Here is a 21,858-nt window from a genome sequence, read left to right on the forward strand (position 1 = left end):
CTGCCAACCTCCAGGCAGCGGCTGGAGATCTGGAAATACAGCTGATCTCTAGACTACAGAGATCAGTTCCCTTGGAGAAAATGGCTGCCCTGGGGGTTGGAAGGCATTTCGCCCCACTAACCCCATCTCCAGGAATTTTCCAACCTGGAGTTGGAAATCCCACCCACCTAGCCCCGCAGCCTGGCTCGGGTGCAACAAGGCAGCTAGCACAGCATGGCGCCTAGCGAAACGAACGCCCTCCCTGGCCCGCTGGGCCCAGGACAAGGCTGGAAGGAAGGAAGCCAGCCGTTAGCCGCCCCTGGGGTGACGCCTCCCCAGTCACACGCTTAATGAAAAGGCGCTATTGCACTCATAGAGGCTGTCAAGCTGAGCTTGTATGAAGGCATAGTCCCGGATGCGCGTATTCCACCGTTCCCAACGGTCTCTTCCGAAGACCGCCTTCGCTTTGTTTTGGGCTTTCCCCCCACCCTTCCCTTGTTGCTGTTGCTGCTCTGTCTTAACGTCATGACGTCATATAGCCACGCTGCGTGGCTCCCGGAAGTGAGGAAGAGGCAGGGGAAGCAGCGGTAGTAGCAACAAGCAGCTGTTGCTGTAACCGCCGCCTCCGCCTCTGCTGCATCCACGAAGGGGATCCCCCTCTTTGAACGGGCGGGTGCGGCCTACCGCAGCGGGCACGGTGGGCCGAGGGGGCTGCTCGCTCCCCTCCTGAGGGGTGGCTGGGGCGGCTCGCGGCGGAGAGAGAAATGCGGCTCCGCCGCCCCGAACTCTGCCTGGACGCGACGCTTCCGCCACAGCCCCCTCCTCCCCTTCCTTTCGCCATCGCTGGGGGCCACTGACGAGCTGCGGGCCCTCAGCCGCCCCCTCCTCCAGAGTCCTCGGTAGGATGAGACCGGCCGAGAGGCCCCGCCGGCGCCCAGCTACGGTAAGGGATGCCCCTTTCGTCCCAACAACAGCAATAAAGGTAGCCTCGTTTCCTGGCGCCCCTTTATTTCCTTGGGCCTCTCTTGTGGGGCCGGGCCGGGGGGAGAGCGCCACTCGCATGTTCCCCCTTTTCTTCCTTTCTTTCCTCTGCTTCTCCCTATATAAACCAGCAGGTTGGCAACAAGGCCAAAGCAGGCGGCATGAATGGGAAGCGGGCTTCGGAGCAGGGCCTCCCTCCCTGCCAGATCTGCGGGTCAGCGTAGGGTCGTTTGCGTCTCATTTCTCCAAGCATGCGTCAGTTTCATTTTTAGGGAAAATACTTGATGGTTTATGTTTCCTTTTTCGTTGATTTCCTGTTTTCTGTTAGGGGCAATGAAATGTTCTATGGTCTTTTATTTCAGATAACTTGCTTAGCAGGTGTGTTCTTGCTTACCTGGTCCTCCTTTTTCACCTTCCCTCTCTGAATGAGGGGGGGGGGGGTAAGCTCCCATCTAAATCTTATTTCAGTTCTCCCTTAGACAGGTCCAGTCTTGATTGTGCTTGTGAATACATGGGACTACTGTAGCCTCTGACTATAGGCGAGGCCTGTTTTCTGTGTTCCAGGAGGATAGTTGTGTAAAAATAAGTCTTGTGGCACCTTAAAGGCAAACAGTTATAGTGTAGGACAAACTTTTGTGGGTTAAAACCATACTTCAGAGATATCTGATAACAAGGCCTCCAGTTGCTCCAACATTGTTATTGGTTGGGTATTAGGAATACATTTTATAAACACAATTAAATTGCCAATTTTTTAGCAGTCTTACTGCTAAGGTATCTTAGGAGTCTTTGTTCATGAATCTTTTAGGCCCTTGGTGCTTCCATTCTCCTGTCCTGATGTTAGTAAGGTATTTGGGGGCTGGATGTAATTTATGAAAGCATTTCTATAATATGATAAATTTGCCTTAATTCATATCTGGATTCTGGAACCATTGAAAGAACACAGTTCTGTGCAGATAATTTTGCAATTGGATCTTATAAAAAGCCTGAACTTCCATATCTAAGGTTGTATTTCAGGCAGATATGATTAGCTTGCTTTCTTGTTTTTATCATTGTGAGCCTAATGGAAAACTCTTCTCTGGAATATTTATGCCTAATGCAGTTTTCTTACCATAGTTGAGCATATGTATCTATTTTGTTCTGAGTAAACCCCACTGGAAATGTATGGATAAAGTCAGTTTTTTATACTGGAAACCTCAAGACACTCTTTAATCCGTAGGCGCTTCTTTCAAAGTCCTAGTTCTCTTCCATAGTGGGTCAGATCCTGCCAGCCTTTTTTGACAATTTCACCCAAATTCCCTCCTTATTACAGCTCCTGCCACTTACAACTGTTGTCTATGCAGGCCCTATGAGCCCCTGCTTAGCCTTTTTGGTGTTCTCGGGACATTTCTTTTTCACAAATGGAAAAGATTATTGGACCCAGGTATTTTGTCAGTAGATAAGAGGGTAACTCTTCTTATGAGTTCACTATAAATGAAGAAGAAAATGTTTGAATTTATTTATTTAAATATTCTTATCCCACTTTTCTCTTTCAAAGTAAGATTGAAACAGACAAGATTTTGGTCTTGATAGATACCTGTTCACTCTATGTGGGGTTGATAGACTCCCGAGAGAAATGATTATCTTTTTTAGTGTTAATGTACCTGCTTAGTAAATCGATCACTTGTACAGGTTCCTTTTTGAAGTCTTGAAAGAGCTCTTCTGAATGATTGCAGAAGGAGCATCACCACATCCAATTCTGCCTCCCACCTATGTATGTTCCAGTAATCCAGCCATTAGCCTGTGCAGGAATCTTAATTTCAGGTCCCAATTGATTGAAATATTTAGTATGAAAAACTAATTGTGATAGATCCAACTCATAGTTTTAATCTTGATTTGTGCCTTCCTGTTTTTATTCTTTTTAAGTCTATTCTCAGGAGTTAAACTATTACAGATACCTTTTAGCCAATTGTCATATTCCCTTCTCCAACATTGACCTGCTTTGGATTTTTTTTAGTTCCAAAATTTGTGACCAAATGGGGAATCAAGAATAGCACTCTGTACCAATCAAAATTTAACTGCAGTCATTTCAGAGACATTTATAACAGTCCATAAAACAGTTTAGCTGAAATATTTGGGTAGTCCCTTTGATCCTAGTAAAAGGAGGTTCTTAAAACTCCACTTGAAGTATAATCCAGCTTTTTCTACATAATGATAGTGGTGGTGGTGGTGCTGATAAAGGTGGCAATTTTTAATGGTGCAGGTAAAGGAAATATGGTAACAATTAAGATGATCAAAGTGAACAGAACATACTTTGACCATAATAATAGATATGACTTAACAGTAATTCCCAACTTGATATGTAGATCATACATTTAATGGTGCATAGAGTTTTGCATATGGTTAGTGGTGCAAATATTCAGTGCTCAGAATTCATGACCTGAGCTTCTCAGTGGTAATACTTGTGTAAAGAACATTTTGGCACCTATTGCTTTGTTGTTGTCTTCAAGTTCAAAATTGCATTTGCTGGATAAGTACATGAATTGGAAACTGAAATAGTTACTGGTATGAGTATGTGCATGTAATGAACAGCTTAAGAATTTATTAAACTAGGAATTAAATCTGCAGTCAATAAAACATTTATTCTTGAATAGCTGCAAATACTGACATGACCAAGTTGTAATACTTGCCTGAGCTCCAGTCCTAACTGCATTTTGGCAACTCTTATGTTGTTCAAGGAACTTGAGCTAGTCTACAAATTTGTTTGGCTGAGACAAATGTCCTGTTAGACCATCTTTTCATACACAGGAAATGAATTGCTAGTGTGGTGCTAATGCTCTTATACTGCCATAGTCACACCATAGTCAGTGAATCATTCTGTTTACTACAAATAATGTGTCTCCACCTTTTAAGCAGGAAGGTCTGGATTTCTTAATGTGGAATTCAAGTCTAATACTTGTTGTACACTGTGAATAAATCATTTAAGCGTTCTGCCTTATACAAACATAGGGTGAAGACCTAGATACTGGTGGGTGGGTATGGGGGGGGGGTAGGGTCAAATGGTGAATTTTCATGATTCAGAGTAGGAATGCTAAACTTGTCCTCCTGTGCTAGTGTATCTACAGGTGGTTCTGTGGCTGTGAAGGAATTGTCATCTTGTTCAATGTATTGCTTATTAAGCCTGCTCAAGCATTTTACTCCACTGCTTGAGCAACACATCACAAATCTACAATCCTACCTAGCAATTCAGTAAAATTTCGGAATTGAACAGGAAGCATTCTAATACACAAGCTCTAGCAGTCACCTAAAACAGAAGTTTCCTGAAATCTTTGTATTCCTCTGAAAACCTAGAAGGATTGCACCTGGCAGCGGGAATACTATAAAGGATGGGACCACAAAGGAGACCTAGTCATGGTAAAGCTGACCTCACCTCTTAAAATTGTGGATTTGAAAAAGAGCTATAGAGTAGCTTGTTATGCTCACTGTCCAAATTATTCCAGCACTCAGGATTCCTTTTCAGATCAAAAACACTTCCAGATATTTATGGTGATAAGACAGGAACTTCCTTGTAGCATGCACTGATGAATTTGAAGGCTCAAGTCAAGTCAAGTTTATCATTACAGTCTGTGACCAGTACATATAAAACCATTTGCAAATCAGTTTAAAAACAGTTGAGACTGGATACAGGGGAAGAACAACAAATAAATATAAGAGTAAAAAATAAAATCATCATAAAGTAGTTGTTTAAAAGGTTAAAATACATTCAGTCTGCCTTATGAGATTTACATTGCTTGTAGACCTGGGCACAGAATCTTGCTACTTGACGTGTTGTCTGGTGATTCTGATTAGACAAAAGATAATCAAGTTTGATTTTATTTGAACTTCCAGGGAATCTTTCTACTAATGGATTGATGGCTTCCGCTCTAATTTTACTATGACTTGGGCAGTTAAAGAAGATGTGCTCCACTGAGTCCGTTTCTCTTAGGGGACAGGAACAAAGTCTAAGAGAGTAAGGGACAGCTTTAAACTTTCCTTCCAGAACGGCAGAGGGTAGAGTCGAACTTGTAGCTAAAGTAAATGCCCTTCTGGAGTTACTGGATTCAAGAAAGTAAAAATAGGCTGCAGGAGCGGCAATATATTTAGTAGTATCTGAAGAAATAAAAAAGGCTTAAGTCAGTTTCATAATATGCAAAAGCAAACTTTGCTATAATAAGGGTCTACAACCTATGCATAAGAAGGGGCTACAGTTAATAATAGCTCTGACTAATGTATTTCTGGGTTTTGCATGCTTGCAAACAAATTTGTCGTATTCGAACCTTATGTGCTTTATGTACATTGGTTGTTGTGGATTTTCCGGGCTGTATCACCATGGTCTTGGCATTGTAGTTCCTGACGTTTTGCCAGCAGCTGTGACTGGCATCTTCAGAGGTGTAGCACCGAAAGACAGAGATCTCTCAGTGTGGCAAGGAGGGGATCTCTCTGTCTTTTGGTGCTACATCTCTGAAGATGCCAGTCACAGCTGCTGGCGAAACGTCAGGAACTACAATGCCAAGACCACAGCAATACAGCCCGGAAAATCCACAACCATCGTTCTCCGGCCATGAAAGCCTTCGACAATATATGCTTTATGTACACTTTAAAAAGGAACATATAGTATGTTGTAAGGCTAAAATCAGAATTAAGTGATTGCTTTTATGTTGGAATGTGTCCTGTGTCAGATGATGGCACTCACTCTGAAGAGATGCCTACCTTTTCTACGGCGGTCTGAAGGGCTGTTTCAGGGAAGGAACAATGCCTTATTTTTAAAAGGGGGGTTGTTCTATATATTAGATTGAATTTGAAGGTAATTAATTGATTCTTTCAAAATAAACAGTTGCTTTTGTGTCTCAAGAGAGAATGGATTGGATCTGAGGGTGCAAGGATCGAGGATCTCACCCATGTTCTCCCTCCTCCGACAGTCCGTTCTGATTCCGGGAAAGTTGATTTCCATGTTTCTGGGTCCTGTGCAGACTAATATCTCTCTCTTCCCTCCTCCTGACAGAATAGGTAGGAAGGGGGATTTTATCCTTTTCCACTTCCACACTATAGTCCCCAGCTCATATGGCTCTTGGACCATGCTCATCCTGTGATGCTGGAAATCAACTTTCCTAAGTCTGTTGGGATTGTTGGGGACGGGGGAGGGAATGTGGGCAAGGTCTGCAATGGTCAGCATCTTCCATTAACAATTTGCTGGGTCTAACCCAGCTCTGCTTAGTAGAGCCAATGATACGCTATACTTTTTATTAATCTAAGAGAATATTTGTATCTTAAACTTAAGATTTCTTAATTGTCTACAGACATGCTATAGTTTGGGCATTGTAAATTCCCAAGATTTTTTTTTTTTTGCAAATGACAGTAGGCAGGACTACACTAGGTTCCGCTACTAATTTACAATAGAAATAGCAAAAAAAAAACCCCCTCTCTAGATTGTGCTTTTTAGAGTTCATACTCCCCAGATATGAAGTTAACACACTGATTGATATAACCTTAAAAATGCTGAATTCCCACACAGGCAGAATGAGTGAAATAACACCAACAGCTGGGGAAACCACTCAGCTGTACAGGAACAAAAACCCATCCTACTTCCCTCCTTGCCAGAGAGTAGTTGCATAAGGATGACTGTTGCCCAAGCAGAAAGGAGTTGCTTCTCATACAGAAAACAGATAGTAAAAGCAGCATCAGCCCAGGCAGCTTAGTCCAAACCATCCCAGAGCCCTGTTTACAGCACACAGGTTCATTGGCAAAGGCCTTCGTTGTCTTTAAGAAGGGTCAGTGAATATAAGAATCTGTTGACCTGGGCAGTCAGTCTTTCCTTGGTCCTGGAACTACTTCTCCCCCAGTTTCTCTTCTTAAGTGTGGAAGGTTAGAAGGGAAACTGAGCTTAGTGAGGCAGTTCTCCATTCACCTTCATGGGCCAGCATTCCCTATTTTTAAATTTGTAATTTCCTGTTAGGTGAATGAACAGTGCCTGTGTTCATGTGTGATGTGTTGCGTAAAGTTTTGGATTTGGATAACACCTCCTGAATCATGAAATTGGGCTTGCTTAGTAACTTTGGGCAGCTCATAGTTGATGCTTCCTCATTTGGTTTTTGCGATGATCAGTGAGGGAAATCTAGGAAACCATCTTGAGATTTTGCAAAAAGGTTTGATATAAAAATGATTTTTGAAAAGTGATTTGACTTGACATCAGTGTTTCTAACTATTCAGCTACTTCGGTGTATCACTTATTTTTTAATTTAATTCCAGTTTTGAAATACAGCCTTAAATTAGCCTTGTCCTTCCGAGGGCAATCTTTACACAAATCTGTTGATGCATGTTCATAAGGGGTAAGGAGTGGTTACTGGATCAGATTTCTTCATTTGCCATAGAAATACAAAGGGTTCCAAAGCCACGTGTCTTTGAAAGAGGTAAGTGTGCAGACATATAGTACTCCAGTCTATTTCCTTTTCTACGTCCATTCATATGTCATGATGACTAATCTGTTTGCCCGTGGCAGCCACACATTTGGCTTGTTGGCACACTCACATGCTCCTTCTTCTTCCCCTTGCACGTGGAGTGTAATTAGAGGTTCCTGGCTTTGGAAGCCTTCATTTGAACTGGTTTGCTGTGATGTCCCAAGTGCAACTGCCTGGGCAGATTGGAGTTTGTTTCTTCCCCATTAGTCAAGATTCTAAACTGGAATGAGACCTCTAATATTTGATAGCTGCTATTCTCCTATAATTTCTTTTTGTGTTTTTATTTCAGAATACAACCTATATTCTCCCATCAAGAGGTATATGTTTTGTATAGCATGATATTTTGTAATCCTAGCCTAAATATGAACTTTGATTTACTACAAGTCCAGCAAGGGTTCTTCTGGTTATAATTGATTCCCCAAGAAAATAGTGTATAGTTATGAGTGATTAGTATGTTTACGTTGCACTTACAGCTGGTCTTTTTGAGAATGTTAGTTTTTACATCACAGTGAAATCATGTCTTGGTGTTTCTCTAATTATGTGCTTTATCTTTGCTTTTGTTATGCATGGAGTTTATAGATGTTATGTACCACTCAGCTTTTAGTCCTGGGTAGATCTTTGTATCTATTTAAAATGCCTATTAAATTGAAGGTAAATATGGTTCAGAAGATGCCCCATTAATGTTTTAAATTAAGTAAACATGCCTGAAATTTTCTTGTATAATCTTGCAGTTTAGCCTGTTGGGGCAGCTGATTGAAACAGTGATCAGTCATACTGCTTGATCACATGGAAAGGGATGTGTGTGTGTCTATGTATATGTGTACACACACACACACATTCAACATGTTTAGGATGTGATGCCATTATAAATATGGACTTCTGCAACAACTTACTTTATTTTCTATGGCCCAAGTGATGAGACTCAACCAAATGGAGTTTCATTCTTGCACCCTTTCCCTACATTATGCTCTCATCCAGCCCCGGCGCCAGGGTTACTGACGCCTGAGGCCATTCTCGCGCGCGCCCCCAGACTGTGTGATGATGTCATCATGCAATGACGCCGGGGCCATTGGCCGGTGGGTGGCTGGGGTGGCACGAGGAGGCTGTCTGCACGGTGCCCTTGCCACCTGCCCTTTCTGGCCCGTGGCTGCTGCGCCCACCCGGGGGGGTGTGGCGGCGGCGGCAGCAGCATGGGGCTGGCCGGCAGCAGTGGGGCGTGCACCTCCGCCCCCGGCGCCCCCTCCAGCCCCACGGCGCCTGTGGTCCTGCTCTCATCCTACACTTAGAGGCATAAGCTCTTTCTACTACAAAACTTTCTTATTTTGGCTTGCAGTTAGATTAGGTATGTCTAGCTTTAATTCATTAGGGGGGTTGCCTTGGTTTATTTGATTTTTTTGTGAGAGCTGAACTGCTGTTTAACTCATCCACTGAGAGGGTATGTAATAGAAGAAGAACTAACATGCTTAGCTGGGATCCATCATGTTTTGTTGCATGCCTTGTTCTGCCAGTAATGCTGTTCAGATCCATTTTTCTGGAAACAGAGTAGGTGAGCAGGATGCATGCTTTCAAATTTTTTATTTTTCCAGATGGCTACTGAACAGACTGCTTATGATATTTCAACCATAGCACTGAAGAGACTTTTGAAGTAGCATGTTATGATTACTAGCTGTAGTACTAGTGACATTCAACTTTGCCATCTCAGAATGTAGTGAGTAGTTGATTTGGCTGTGTTTATGTCAGCTGGGCAGTGAGTGTTGAGATTACAAATTAAAAAAATAATATTGCCTGTAGTTTACTGTGGACAGTAGTTTATTGTAAGATCCAGTAGGGTTAGATACCAGGGAAGGAGAACAAACTCAAATGTTCTTGCACGTACAATGCATTTATATAATGGAAATCAGCCTAAGAAAAACAGGAATTACATTATTTTAAAGGGCAATAGCAGGACAAAAAACTTCTGGTCGTAGACCACATTCAGTAGTAAAAATTAAAAAATCAGAATTCATTCTTTCATATGTTTGTCATGTGGACGAAACATAGTTTGTAGGATGGCTGTTGCCAATTGAAGAGTAAATTATCACTTGCTTGAGGGTGATTACTAGACACAGGTTGCACTCAGTAATATGTTGAAGGAAATGACCCTGCAGGAACATTTTAATGTTCATTTAATGGTAGATAGCAGCAATATTTCCTTACCAATCATGAACACATATTCAGAATATACAAAAACAAAATTCTGATGTTGAATTGAAAGCAGATATCGGAGCAAAATTCTAGACTTCCTTCTTGTATTAAAATATAAGTGAATCACTGTTTGGTTTAGGATGTTCTAGGCCTGTAGAAGTACTTAGGTGCAGTGAGGAAAGAACTATGCCAATTCTGAAATTAAAACCAAGCAACTTCTGATAAGCAGGATCAGCCTTGGTTAGTAATTGGATGAGAGATCTCCAATAAAGAACAGGGTTGCAGAGGCAGGCAATAGCAAACCACCTCTGTTAGTCTCTTCCCATGAAAACCCACTGGGTTCGCCATAAGTCAGCTATGACTTGAGGACACTCTCCACCACCACCTTTTGATAAACTTTGATTCACAGAAATATCTGACATCTTTTAAAATCTGTTCCAGGAAGAAGTGTTTATTCTTTATGTAAAAACTTCAGTATAGAATAACAGAGACTTATTCTATTGCCTCAGAAAGCAAAAATGTGCATCTTGCTTTAGATATTACCAATCACATTGTTGTAAGAGTTCTTGATATTTGGCCAACAACTCTGTTGCTTTGCAGGTAATGAGATAAATTTGAGGAAACATGTTTGTGCTCCATTGCCCTAGTCTTAGAACAGAAGCACTATAGTCACTATCGGGACACTGAAATTAGTTTTATCAGCATTTGGATCATTGGTTACACTTCAGTTCAATATTAGAGATGTAATGCATTTCTAAAATAGGGCTAGTTTAACTGACTAAAGACAAAGTGGCACATGAAATAAAGTATGTAATTCTAGATGGTCCATCTCTCCCTCCCCAAATATGGCACTTTCTTCATGAAATGTAGTATAAACTGGAAGTAAAATGCAGTTGAGAAGAGAGCAAGCAGAGATGTTGAAAAAGTGTTGTAAGAGTGATCTTGATGTAATCTGAAAGGCATTATTGTTTAGCATGGAAGAATCTTCTACCGGTGTTCCCCTTGCTAGGGCTGGATCTTTAAAAAGAATGTATGTGTTGAGTGTAATTGTGGTAATTGCACTGAGATCCTAAAAATATCTGAACAATACTGAGTAATCTTCCTAAAATCGCATGCCTTTCAGAATTGCCTTGGTTGCATTTATTTTATTTTACATTTCTACCATGCCTTTCTTCCCTCACAAGGGTCACCAAGACTTTGCCTTTTATGCAGAAAATATGACTGTATACTCTGTGTTAGAGATGGGCACGAACTGGGAAAAAAGTGCCATGCAGTTCGTGGTTCATCTCATTTCATGAACCATGAACTTTCACAAACCTGCCCCAGTTCGCGAACCGGTTCATGAAAATGTTACTTCCGGGCCAGCAGAAGGCCACTTCTGGGTCAACAGAAGGTCTGCAGGAAGTCCTTCCCCTGTTGCCTAGGGAACTGATTGATTGGCGCAAGGCTGTCTGCAGTGATGAACCAAACGAACCAGCCTAAAGTTTGTGGCAGTTTGTCAGAAATGGGCTCTGACAAACCGCTGGTTCGCAAACCACGAACTGGCTTGGTTCGTCACGAGCTTTGGTTCGTATTTCGATTCATGCCCATCTCTACTCTCTGTATATTCATAATTCTTAAATATTTAGTTACTAGGGATAAATTGATTTGTCCTTGAGATGTGAATGTAGAATCAGGAAAATGTTGATACAGATTTCGTGAAACCTTATTTTATCTGTTTTTATAATTGATTTTAAGTTGTATTTTAATCAGTGTTGTACCTTGCCCTGAGCCCGCTTGCGGGGAGGGCATGCTAAAAATAAAATAAATAAATAAATATTTGGAACAGACCCGTTGATGGTGAACATAATGCAATATTGTAACACTGTTTCTGTACCTCTTTAGAACTCTTACATTGCCCCTAATCGGCATGAATCACCTGAAGATGGACAGAGGAAATACTGTGTTGAGGATATTAATAGGATTTTTTAGCATTCATTATAACAGCAGTTTTAGAGTATAGTTGAATACGTAATATACTAGATGTCCTGGTGATGGAAGAATTTGACACAGTCAGTTTTTTATTCTTTGCTAATGCTATTAAAATGGTTATTCTTTTTAATAAAAATAGACACATGATGTTGAGTGTGAATTATCCCAGTGTGTTGTGTTAGCCTTGTATAAGCCAGAACATGCACATTACTATGCATCAAAGATGTCTAACTATATAATTGGTATATAATTTTATATTGGCACTGTTTTGCTGCTAAGTGTGTACCATTAAGTGAAGAAATATTAAGTTTTTAGCAAAACATGAAATCTCAACTGGGGGTAATGTACGGGCTGTTCTAATGACACTGTAAAGACTTGTGGTTCATTACTTCATTTTGGTTTCCTCCTGAATTTCTATTTTATCTTGATCATTGAGATGGTTAAACCTGTGCTCTGCTAGAAATACCCATTTGATCAGACTTCACAGTAAGCTTCTTCCTGTTCCCAGGGCACCGACCAGATGCATTGAAGTAGTTCACTGTGGAACATCTGAAAAGCAGATGTTGCATACCTCTTCAGATCAGATCCATCATTAATAGCTTCCCTGTGCTGTCCTGTGAACCATGAAAGAGAGTTTGACAGTAGCAGGCAGTTGTGAAGTGCTTTGACAGCTATTCATCTTAATCTCACTGTTACCTTGTGCTTTTTGGGCCTCTGGTGCATGTTGTCTTTGATCTTGAAAGGGACAATATCAGTCTTGTAATACAAATAGCACAATGGGCTGCTAAGCATTAATAATGACAGCAGAAATTTAAAATTAGATAAGAGATACCTTGAGGCCAGGTCAGGTTTTTATCTGAGGTTTTGTGAGTTGTTTGCCACAAGCAGAAGCGGCTAGTTTTCTGTGGCACTGCGAACCCACGTTGAAGCTTTTTTTAGAACTCTGTTGGTGAGACATCCATAGTAGAATTTTGAAAAGCATTGCCTTCAACTACTTATATATTTCTCATACTGATTTCATATGCTCAATTTAGTTATTAATTCATTTATATTTCTTCTTTCTTCCTGGTGGCGATCCATTCTCTCCTCCTCCATTTATTTTCACAACAGCCATGTGAAGTAGGTTCGGCTGAGAATGTGTGATGTGTCCAAGATCACTAACAAGCTTCCATAAATGTGGAGATTTGAACCTGGCTCTCTCAGATTCTAGTCTGGCACTTTAATCACTACACCATACTGGCTCTCAATCATCTATTGACAGAACTTCTGTTTAAAGCTTCAGGTTCCCACATATGGTTTATCTATACATTGGACAGAATCCAACCAAAGTTAAGATATTTTTAACCTTCTTTATTTCAGTGCAAGAGACTTTAGGCATGTGTTTTACTTCTCTGTTGAAATCAATACTTAGCTGTGACTGGATTGTGTTTTTTGGCTGGATTGTATCCACTGTAAATGTAAGGCTAGGCTCACTACCAAAATATTGGAAAGCAATTTTAGATGTAAATTTTTTAGTGGCTGCCATTACTTGGGAACCATGTTAGTCTCTCTTCATTGATAAAAATAGGGCTCGATTTATTAGCTCTAAAAATAAAAAAATAAAAGAAACTTGGGCCAATACTTAAATATCTGATTTTTGTGAAAGTTAAACCCACATAGTTTTTGGAGCCCTTACTTTCCAAAATGGATACGTCATCTGGAGCCAGAGTTCAGACACAAGACTAGACTGATGTTGTGATGCCACATTGAAGGGGGAGGTATAGATAAGAATCTCCACTAAAGAGTCACCATGCCTCTTTTTTTGTGTCTGTCTCACTGTTAGTAATCTGGATTTCATTGAAAAAGAATAGGGTTTTTTAATATTTGGTAGTATGAGAGGCATACCCCCACATTTTGAAAAGTTGTCTATATTTTGCAGGAGTTTTATTCAGTGGCATTGAGGAAAAACCCTGGTACGATGTTTGAAAACTATTTTTTCAATTTTTTTTTTAATTTGAGGGCTGCAACTACCTTAGCCCCTGCTTGAAAAATCAAAAATTACTTCCCAAATATCCAGTGTACAGTGTTCCAAATCTCATGTTTGAGAAACTGAATAACACTGTGAAAATAGTGAACCTCACTACCTACATTATGCTGTGAGATTTCTTATTCTTTTTACTCTCTTGCTTTCACTAAGTGAGCTACAGCTGTTTCAAGTTTATTCTTTCTAGGTAAGATAAAGATGCTGTAGTTACATACATAAGCAGCGTATTGCCCATACTTATTCAGCTGCTCCAGTCCAATAAAGTGTAATTGAAAGTGTGAGACATTCAGATGCTGGCTTAATGTAACAGAACAAGTAAAACCTAAACAGAATTGTATGGACTAAAAAGGTTGTTGTAACTCTTCTTAGGATTGCGCTGTAAGATGCAGAAGGGAGAGTGTTCAGCATTCAAAGAGAAGATTTACAATTAGGATACTGGTCAACTTCTTTCCTATTTGACTGTGTAAAAAAACTCATATGTAGGAGGTAGCTTACCTTCTGTACTACATCTTATCATCATCTGGTTAATGCAGGAATGAGGGTTCTTTCCTTCCCAGCCCTGTAAAAGTCATGATCACTTTTGCTCATTCTCATTTAGGAATAGAATAACCCTAGTCCTACAGCTTCAACTTGTTCTCCAAAGAGCTTCTGAACTCTCATCTTGATAAATCAAATACTCTTTAATGGAACATAAGGAGTTGCCTTGGAACCTGATTATAAAGAGGAAGAAAGTTACTAGTGTGTTTGGATTTTTAAAATGCATTCTTCAGGCATCTCTGTTTGAACAGAACTGTGGGGTTGTGGAGGAAACAAGCTCCTAGTTAACTGTCTCAGAGTCCCAGGTCCTAAGTGTCTAGAAATTGGAACAATTTGATTGGAGTGGAGGGCTGTCTTTATGATCTGGTGTTCTAGTCAACTTCTTAAGCTTGAGAATCATCTAGAAGGTAGATATTTCTAATTAGAATAACTTTCTGTATTCTAACTTGTAATAGATTAATGCTTTAAACAAAATATCAGGAAAGCTATTTAACAAGTACCTAGTGCAAGTATATATTAATAATGTAGTCAAAGTTAATGTTGCTTTCTTCATCTTTGAAAAGGCCATGGCAGGTAAACCTGAGGCAGTTTCTTGTATTGTTTCCCCAACCTCTGATGTTTAGCTTGGAAGGGATAGATCAGTGTGGAATACACTTGACAGCCATTCTGTAAATCAAAAATAAAACAAGAGTAAATGCAAATGTAAATATCATAAATTCTGAATTGACATGGTGGAGGGGAACTAGTAAAATATTTGTTTAGATGTATCAGGTGGAGATAGTTATCTGAAGATAAGTGTGGGGGGGGGAGTTCAGTTACTTTAACTAACAGATTGTATAACATTTCCATTCCATTTATCTATTTGCTTAAATCAAATGTCATCAGAAAAGGAATACATTCCACATAGAAAGATGATGCATTTTATCTTCATAGCTAAGGGTATGCTCTGCCCTGAGTCCGAGGGGATAAGGTGGGATAGAAATAATTAATTAAATTTACATTATAAATTAAATTTACATTCACTAAACTATATAAAAAGTACCACATTATCAGAACACTGGAAATAAATTAGAAATGGTATTTAAAACTGCAATAATGTTTTGTTTGATGGTCTCCATAGCAAGGCTCTAAAATGAAGTGGCTAGAGGTTGAGAGTAAAGCAGGGGCTTATAGCAATCTACCCGTGAGATTCTCAATCCTGCACTTTCTGTCTCTGCTGGCTTTTAATCTTGTGGAAATACCTTCAAATTCCTTCATTGGACCTCCTGAGATAGGCCAAAGTGGAACTGGTCTCTGTTACCCAGATGGAGATGGAGGCCAACAAAATGGAGGCTTGATGGCAACAAAATGTACTAATTGTTTTGTTTTGAAAACGCATGGTTGGGTGGAAACCTTAACATTTTAGCACAGTTCTGATTGTTTAGCTATAAACCATCATGAAACGTAAAAGTATCTGGACAAATGTTAAAGACAGATGTAGAGAGACAATTTTTGTGTACCTGCTTGCTATGGATTTATGATTATTTTAATTAACTGGATGTAGGGAAAATTGAACTATACTTTGACTTCAAAATGTGTGGGCCAAACTTCACATAACCTCAGAACAACAGTTTAGTTTGGGAAAATTGTGAAAGGTCTGAAGATGAAATGCCGCCGCCCCCCTCCACCCAGTATTCCCTGATCATATTAGCAGTGTGTCATCTTTTTTCTCCTGTGACCAAACTTAAAAGAAAAATCAGGCAGTCACTCAAAGATAACATGATATAATATGTGGTTTAGATGCATGATGGCGTGACAGACTGTATTTGGGCGTACCTGTTGAATTTGCCTAATTATTTCCTCTATATAAATGGTGCAGAGAACTGGACTTTTTTAGGCAGTAGTGGGAAGAATGAAGCTTCACTCTGCGGCTCAGAGGCAGCCAGTTCAATTGAACCACTAAAAGCAGTGATGTTTTTTTATCACTGATGGGTTGATAGACTTTGGTTGAAGCATCTTAGCAGTGTTAAGAAAGAATTCTGGCAACTCAGCTTTCTTGTTATACTGATCTACTTATTTTCTAATCGAGAATACAGTCGATGAATACAGGCAGCCTACCACTGACTCTTGTAAACTACTTTGGAGGAGATCTAAACAGTTTTCCCAATTGAGGAGATTGCATTTTGACAACACCTTGGTTGCATTGAGATATATCCTCCCTGCAGTATTGAAACAAAACGTAGTACTGTAAAATCCAGGAATATGGGCAGAATAGTTTTCCATTGCTGTGTGATACTTTGTAAATGAATCAGTCATTTCAATTTTGTAATTGACTTTGACATTTTTCAGCAATAGCCTAAATTCTACCATATTTAAAACATTATTTAACAGTAAATACTTTGCACTAATAGAAATAACACAAATGTTTTACTTGTTTTCATCTTCCTATATGCAGGAAGAATACTGACAACTGAATTTCTGCCTTTATACTGTAAGTTCTGCAATAAAGTGGGGATGTCAAGGGTCCCCACACCTCCACCGTCTGGAGAGATGTCCAGTGGGCCTGTAGCTGAAAGCTGGTGTTATACACAGGTAATGATAATAACTTCTATATGTTTATGAGTTCTGTTTACTGTGCTGGCAGAATCTTCCAAATTTACCTCACAGTAGAAATGGTAATGTCAAAGTAGAAAGGGACTATATAAGAAAGTTATGCTAAAGTAACCAAAAGGCAAAAAGCAAACTAGGGGTAACTTCAGAAAGTAGAATTGCCCCGTATTCAACTTTGCTGCGTAAGTCATAGTGCCACAGATTCTTTTCAGGATTTTGATGAGAACAAGACAGACCACACACAATCAAAACAGCAACAGCAAATAATCAAATAGAAGCTTACTAAATACGTCATATTATTTCACCCATGGGAGTTAAGGATACTAACTGAAGCTACTGGTGGGCCAGCTAATCCCTTTAGAGGTAGAGAGCACATCTATTCTCAGAAATTGCTAGGAGGAAGCTGGTTCCACGGTTGTACCTAATTTTACTCCTACAGTAACGAGTTTGAGAACACAGAAGCAAGCTGTGTTCTTGTGTTCCTCTCTGGATTTCTCCTTCCCTTCCTTTTCTCTGAACTCCCATTTGCCAGGTGGTCTGCTTTTAAAGAAAACTGTTTCTGTTGCTTTTGATGGATGTCTCAAAGGTTCAATTTTGCCATTTCTCTGCAACTCTCTCATGCATGTTTTGATTACATTTTGTCCAAGATGAGTATACTGTCATGCGTACATGTGAAGCGAAAGCCAGAGCAAGATTCAGTTATTCTTAACCATTTCTGGTCCGTCTTCCTCCACACTGTCTTTGCATGTTGCTTTGGGTCATGGTTCTTGTTTCAGTATTTAACATAAGTCCCCCCCCCTCCCCCAGTTTTCCAGCTACTCATGCAAAAGATCCTCCTGGCAATTTGGTAAGCTTAACCACAGATTTCTTAACTTATCCCCCACTTGCTTCCCAGTACTTTCCAGAGAGTTTTTCAGTATCTGGCTATGTGCAGTTTTAACCACAATCACCATTTTAATGCAGAGACTTCTTTGCTGCTGCAGCCTCTAGGCTTTCAATTCCTTAACCAGGTTCTGACTGGAGTTCTTGGAGCTTAATTCAGAGATTGCAATAGCTGGTCACTAACAGTTTCATAAAATGTTTATCATGAGCGGCACCTCATCAGTTCATGTTGCCCAAGTCATGTGCAGGTACAAGTGCAGAGACCGTCCTTTAATTATGGCTGGAATGAACCTCTGCTTTAAGTACAGGCCAAGGGAGTCTGTATTGCAAGACATTATGTAAAATTGGTGTCTAAAACAGAAAGGATTCATTCTACTCCATTATATCTCTTTAAAACTTTCAGAGCCCCAGAAGTTACAGAACTCAGTTTCTAGTGCTTCTGGGTCGCTCTTTGTCCATTCTGAACTGAACTAATACTTTTTACATTTCAATGAAAATCTGCCTCTCTTTGTTAGATCTTTATTTTTCTATATAAATTTCCTGGTTTGTTAAACTTGGATTTTTTTTATGTAGACATTTTTATTTTATTAATAGAGTTAAAAGCCCAATAAAAATGGCAAAGAAATAAAAGGAAGAAATAATGAAAGCATACAAAAAAGAAAGAAATTAGAAATAGCAGAAAACAATAATACGTTTCATTTACCATTTTTCTCTACAACATCTTATTTTAACAAACATCATACTTTAAATTTTAATCTCTCCCAAACTTCCTTTTCCAAGACTGCCCCCATTCTATTTATTTTTTCCCAAATTTATCTTCCTAACAATCAAAACCTCAAATCATTTTTCCTTGTTTCACGCAGAAAGTCAATAAGGGGTTTCCAGTTAGCCATAAAAATAGACAATGTTTTATCTCTGATCAAAGCTGTAAGTATAGCCATCTCTGCTAACTCTGTCATTTTCATAATCCAATACTCGATTGAAGGCAATTCTGTATTTTTCCATTTTTGTACATACAAAAGCCTAGCTGCTGTAGTCATATATAAAAATAAAATACCATGCTGATTTTCCAACTGTTTGTCCATTAATCCCAACAGAAAGGCTTCTGGTTTAAACTGTATAGTAGTCTTAAACATTTTTTGTATTATCATATGAATTTGAGACCTTTTTTTTAAGCTTTATGGCAAGTCCACCAAAGATAATAAAATGTTCCTTCTTGTTTTCCAACTAGGGGCGTGCGGTTTGGGAATCCGATTAAGAAAAAATTCCCGAATCAGACCCGATCCGTAAAGATACGGGATTTCCAAATCGGATTCCCTGCTGGCCCTGATTCGGAAATCCCAAATCAAAGCTTTCCGAAGCAGTTGTAATGCTTTGGAAAGCTTCGGGGCTGAGTTTGAAAGGCCCCACTGCTGCTTGCAAGCAGCACTGGGGGGCTTTAAACATCACCCCAGCCCCCCACCCTGACTTACCTTGTCAGCGGCAGTGGTGGCTCCGGCCCTCCCTGCCGCCTGCCCCTCAAATAGCTGCGGCGCTGCAGTGGCCATTTGAGGGGCAGAAAGGGCTTTCTCTGCCTCCTCCAGCCCTTCCTTCCCCTCTAATGGCCACTGCAGCACCGCGGCTATTTGAGGGGCAGGAAGGGCCGGAGGAGGCAGCTCTGGCCTTCCCCCACCACCCTGCAGGCTCAGGAAGCAGTACGGAAGCAGAGGAGCTGTCTGGCTCCAGGCTGCCGCAGCCTCGTGTTGCTGCTGCCCTGCTGATGGCCCTCCTGCTCTCCCTCTGGCCAGGTAAGTGGGTGGAGGTGGAGGGGTAGGAGGTGGGGGTGGAGGGGTTGCTCCCCTCACTTCAGTATGCTCTGAATATTTACGGAGCATACCAAAGGGAGTAAAATACCATAATTCCGAAATTAAATGCAATTTTTTTTCCTGCTTCGAGTAAACCCCAAGTGGGAAACCCAAATCTTTTTGGGCTGCTCACCCCTATTTTCAACGTTTGTTTGACATACGTTTACTCATTTTTGCTAATTTGTTTGGAGACATATACCACCAATACATCATTTTATAAAAAAATTATTTAAGTCTGGAACTCAAAGTAAATTTGAGCCCCTTCACCCACCTATTTTCCCACTGATCCATCATGTTATACCCAAAAATTTTAGTCCATTTTACCATACAATCTTTCACAGATTCTTCTTATGTTTCAAATTTCAATAACAGCTTATATATTTTGGAAACAACATGTTCATCATTTGAACAAAGCTCTTTTTCAAACTCAGTCTTTTCATAATCAAAAGCCCCATAGCTTTTTATCTAATTTGTACCTTTCTAGAAGTTGAGCATAGAAAAACCATTGACATTTATAACCTTTAGCTATTAAATCCTCCCTTGTCTTCAGTTTGCAATTTGCAATTTCCTTGTGAGAATTCTAATAAGTCTAATAATAAGTCTCCATAAGTCAGCCATCCCTGTTTGGAAATCATCTCCCTTCTATGAAATGCGTCCTGTGTTGAAATCCAAAACGGTGTCTTCTGTGCTAATCTCCGATTGTATTTATTCCAAATTCTCAGAATGGCTTTCCTAATACAACGATTTTTAAAGTCTGCATTGACCTTTACTTTATCATACCACAAATAAGCATGCCATCCAAATCTCAGGTCATGACCTTCCAATGTCAAGAGCCTCTCATTTCTCAGAAGCATCCATTCCTTCATCCACATTAGACGTGTGGAAGCATAGTACACTTTCAAGTCCGATAAGCAAAGGCCGCCTCTCCTTCGCATCCTGTAGAATTTTGTATTTAACTCTTGGTTTTTTCCCTTGCCATATAAATGTTGAAATGTCCTTCTGCCACTGTTTAAATGGTACATCTGAAGTTAATTCAGGTATTGTCTGAAAGAGGAATAACATTCTAGAATGTTAAACTAGGATTACCTGGAAACGATGTGCTGCTTTTTGAAGGGGTTTAGATGTAGCAAGTTCTAGCATTACACTAATGAACTGTCATTGTACAGAAATCTTAATTTTTTTACGACATTTCTCCAATATAAACTTCAGTAACTTCTTTATAGTTTTCCTTGCTCAGTTTAAACTGTACAATTGAATTTAAGATTTTATTAGTCACTATTGAATGTTAGGTTGGAGTAAAGTTAATGTAGCAAATTGATATGATTGTCTGCATCTCTTATTCAGGTTAAAGTTGTAAAATTTTCTTATATGTGGACCATTAATAACTTCAGTTTCTGCAGAGAAGAAATGGGAGAAGTTTTAAAGAGCTCTACCTTTTCATCAGGGCCAAATGACAAAATGAAATGGTAAGAGTGATATTAATTTACCAGGGATTTTTTCATTTGTTCTTTAAGTGTGTGGTGTTAAGATCCTATGAATAGATCATGAGGCATCTAATTTATGGCAGAACGTCTTCTAGTATTAAGAGTTTTCTTGATGAAGATGGGATAAAATGCCACGAAGTATTTGCTACAATTCAGAGATCTGTACAACTGACTGCTTGAAATATAGTTTGTAATAGTAGTCATTGTCATTTAGAGAACATACTGAAATAAATCAGATTGGGTTAAAATCTCCAGTTAGGAAGTTAATGTTTTACTCAAGCCTACCTTGCAAGGTAGTTATGATAAAGTTCCTGGCTCATGCCTCTTGCTTCCTGCTTTTGAGGTTTTTACAGGCGCAGGCTGATTTTACTATACTACTGTTGTTCTCACAGCTTTGTTTTGACTGATATTTTATTTGAATACAAACCAAACCTATCAGTCTTGTTTTATTGCAAGCTTTGAGGTGGGGATGGAGTTGAATGGAACAAAGCAATTAGTAAATAATACAACTCCATGTCTGACATCTTGAGTTCCTTGGGAAAAAGGATAGAATATGAATGCAATAAAGTAAAAAGTTCTGTTTGATTTGAACAAGTCCTTGAACAGGTCCAAAGAAGCACTGTAGCTTGTGGCTATTAAGTTTTAGTATTTCTTGCATATGCTTGAAAGGCTCTTTATAAATAATAGTTATCTGTTACTAAAAATGGCTTATTTAAAACCTTATTTAAATAGCTTTTTAAAACTTACCTCAATATTTGGCATTCCTTTGGTAACTTTGTCACATATGTCTGAAAAAGGAAATTCCAAAGGCAGAAAAGTCACTGAGAATACCTTTGCATTTCTTTACTAAATTTACCTGACAGAATTTACAAGGTTGCTGTTAGCAGATTATACTAATCACAGTACTGAATTAT

At 39.6% G+C, this 21,858-nt stretch overlaps 1 protein-coding gene across 2 annotated transcripts in view; it reads left to right on the forward strand.

Annotated features, from left to right (window-relative positions):
- Window positions 1-569: 569 nt before the first annotated feature.
- Window positions 570-21,858, forward strand: part of SPOPL (speckle type BTB/POZ protein like) — a 35,732-nt gene continuing 14,443 nt past the window's right edge. Inside the window, exons 1-3 of one of the 2 annotated variants that reach the window (XM_054971438.1) lie at window positions 570-922; window positions 16,580-16,716; window positions 20,805-20,926. In XM_054971438.1, the coding sequence (XP_054827413.1) occupies window positions 16,639-16,716; window positions 20,805-20,926 (200 nt within the window). In that variant the 5' untranslated portion in view covers window positions 570-922; window positions 16,580-16,638. Of the gene's footprint in view, window positions 923-16,579; window positions 16,717-20,804; window positions 20,927-21,858 lie in introns of those variants that run through there. The other variant, XM_054971439.1, reaches the window with a different exon arrangement.

This window comes from Eublepharis macularius, chromosome 2 (genome assembly GCF_028583425.1).
Source record: "Eublepharis macularius isolate TG4126 chromosome 2, MPM_Emac_v1.0, whole genome shotgun sequence".
NCBI classification, from domain to species: Eukaryota; Metazoa; Chordata; class Lepidosauria; order Squamata; family Eublepharidae; genus Eublepharis; species Eublepharis macularius.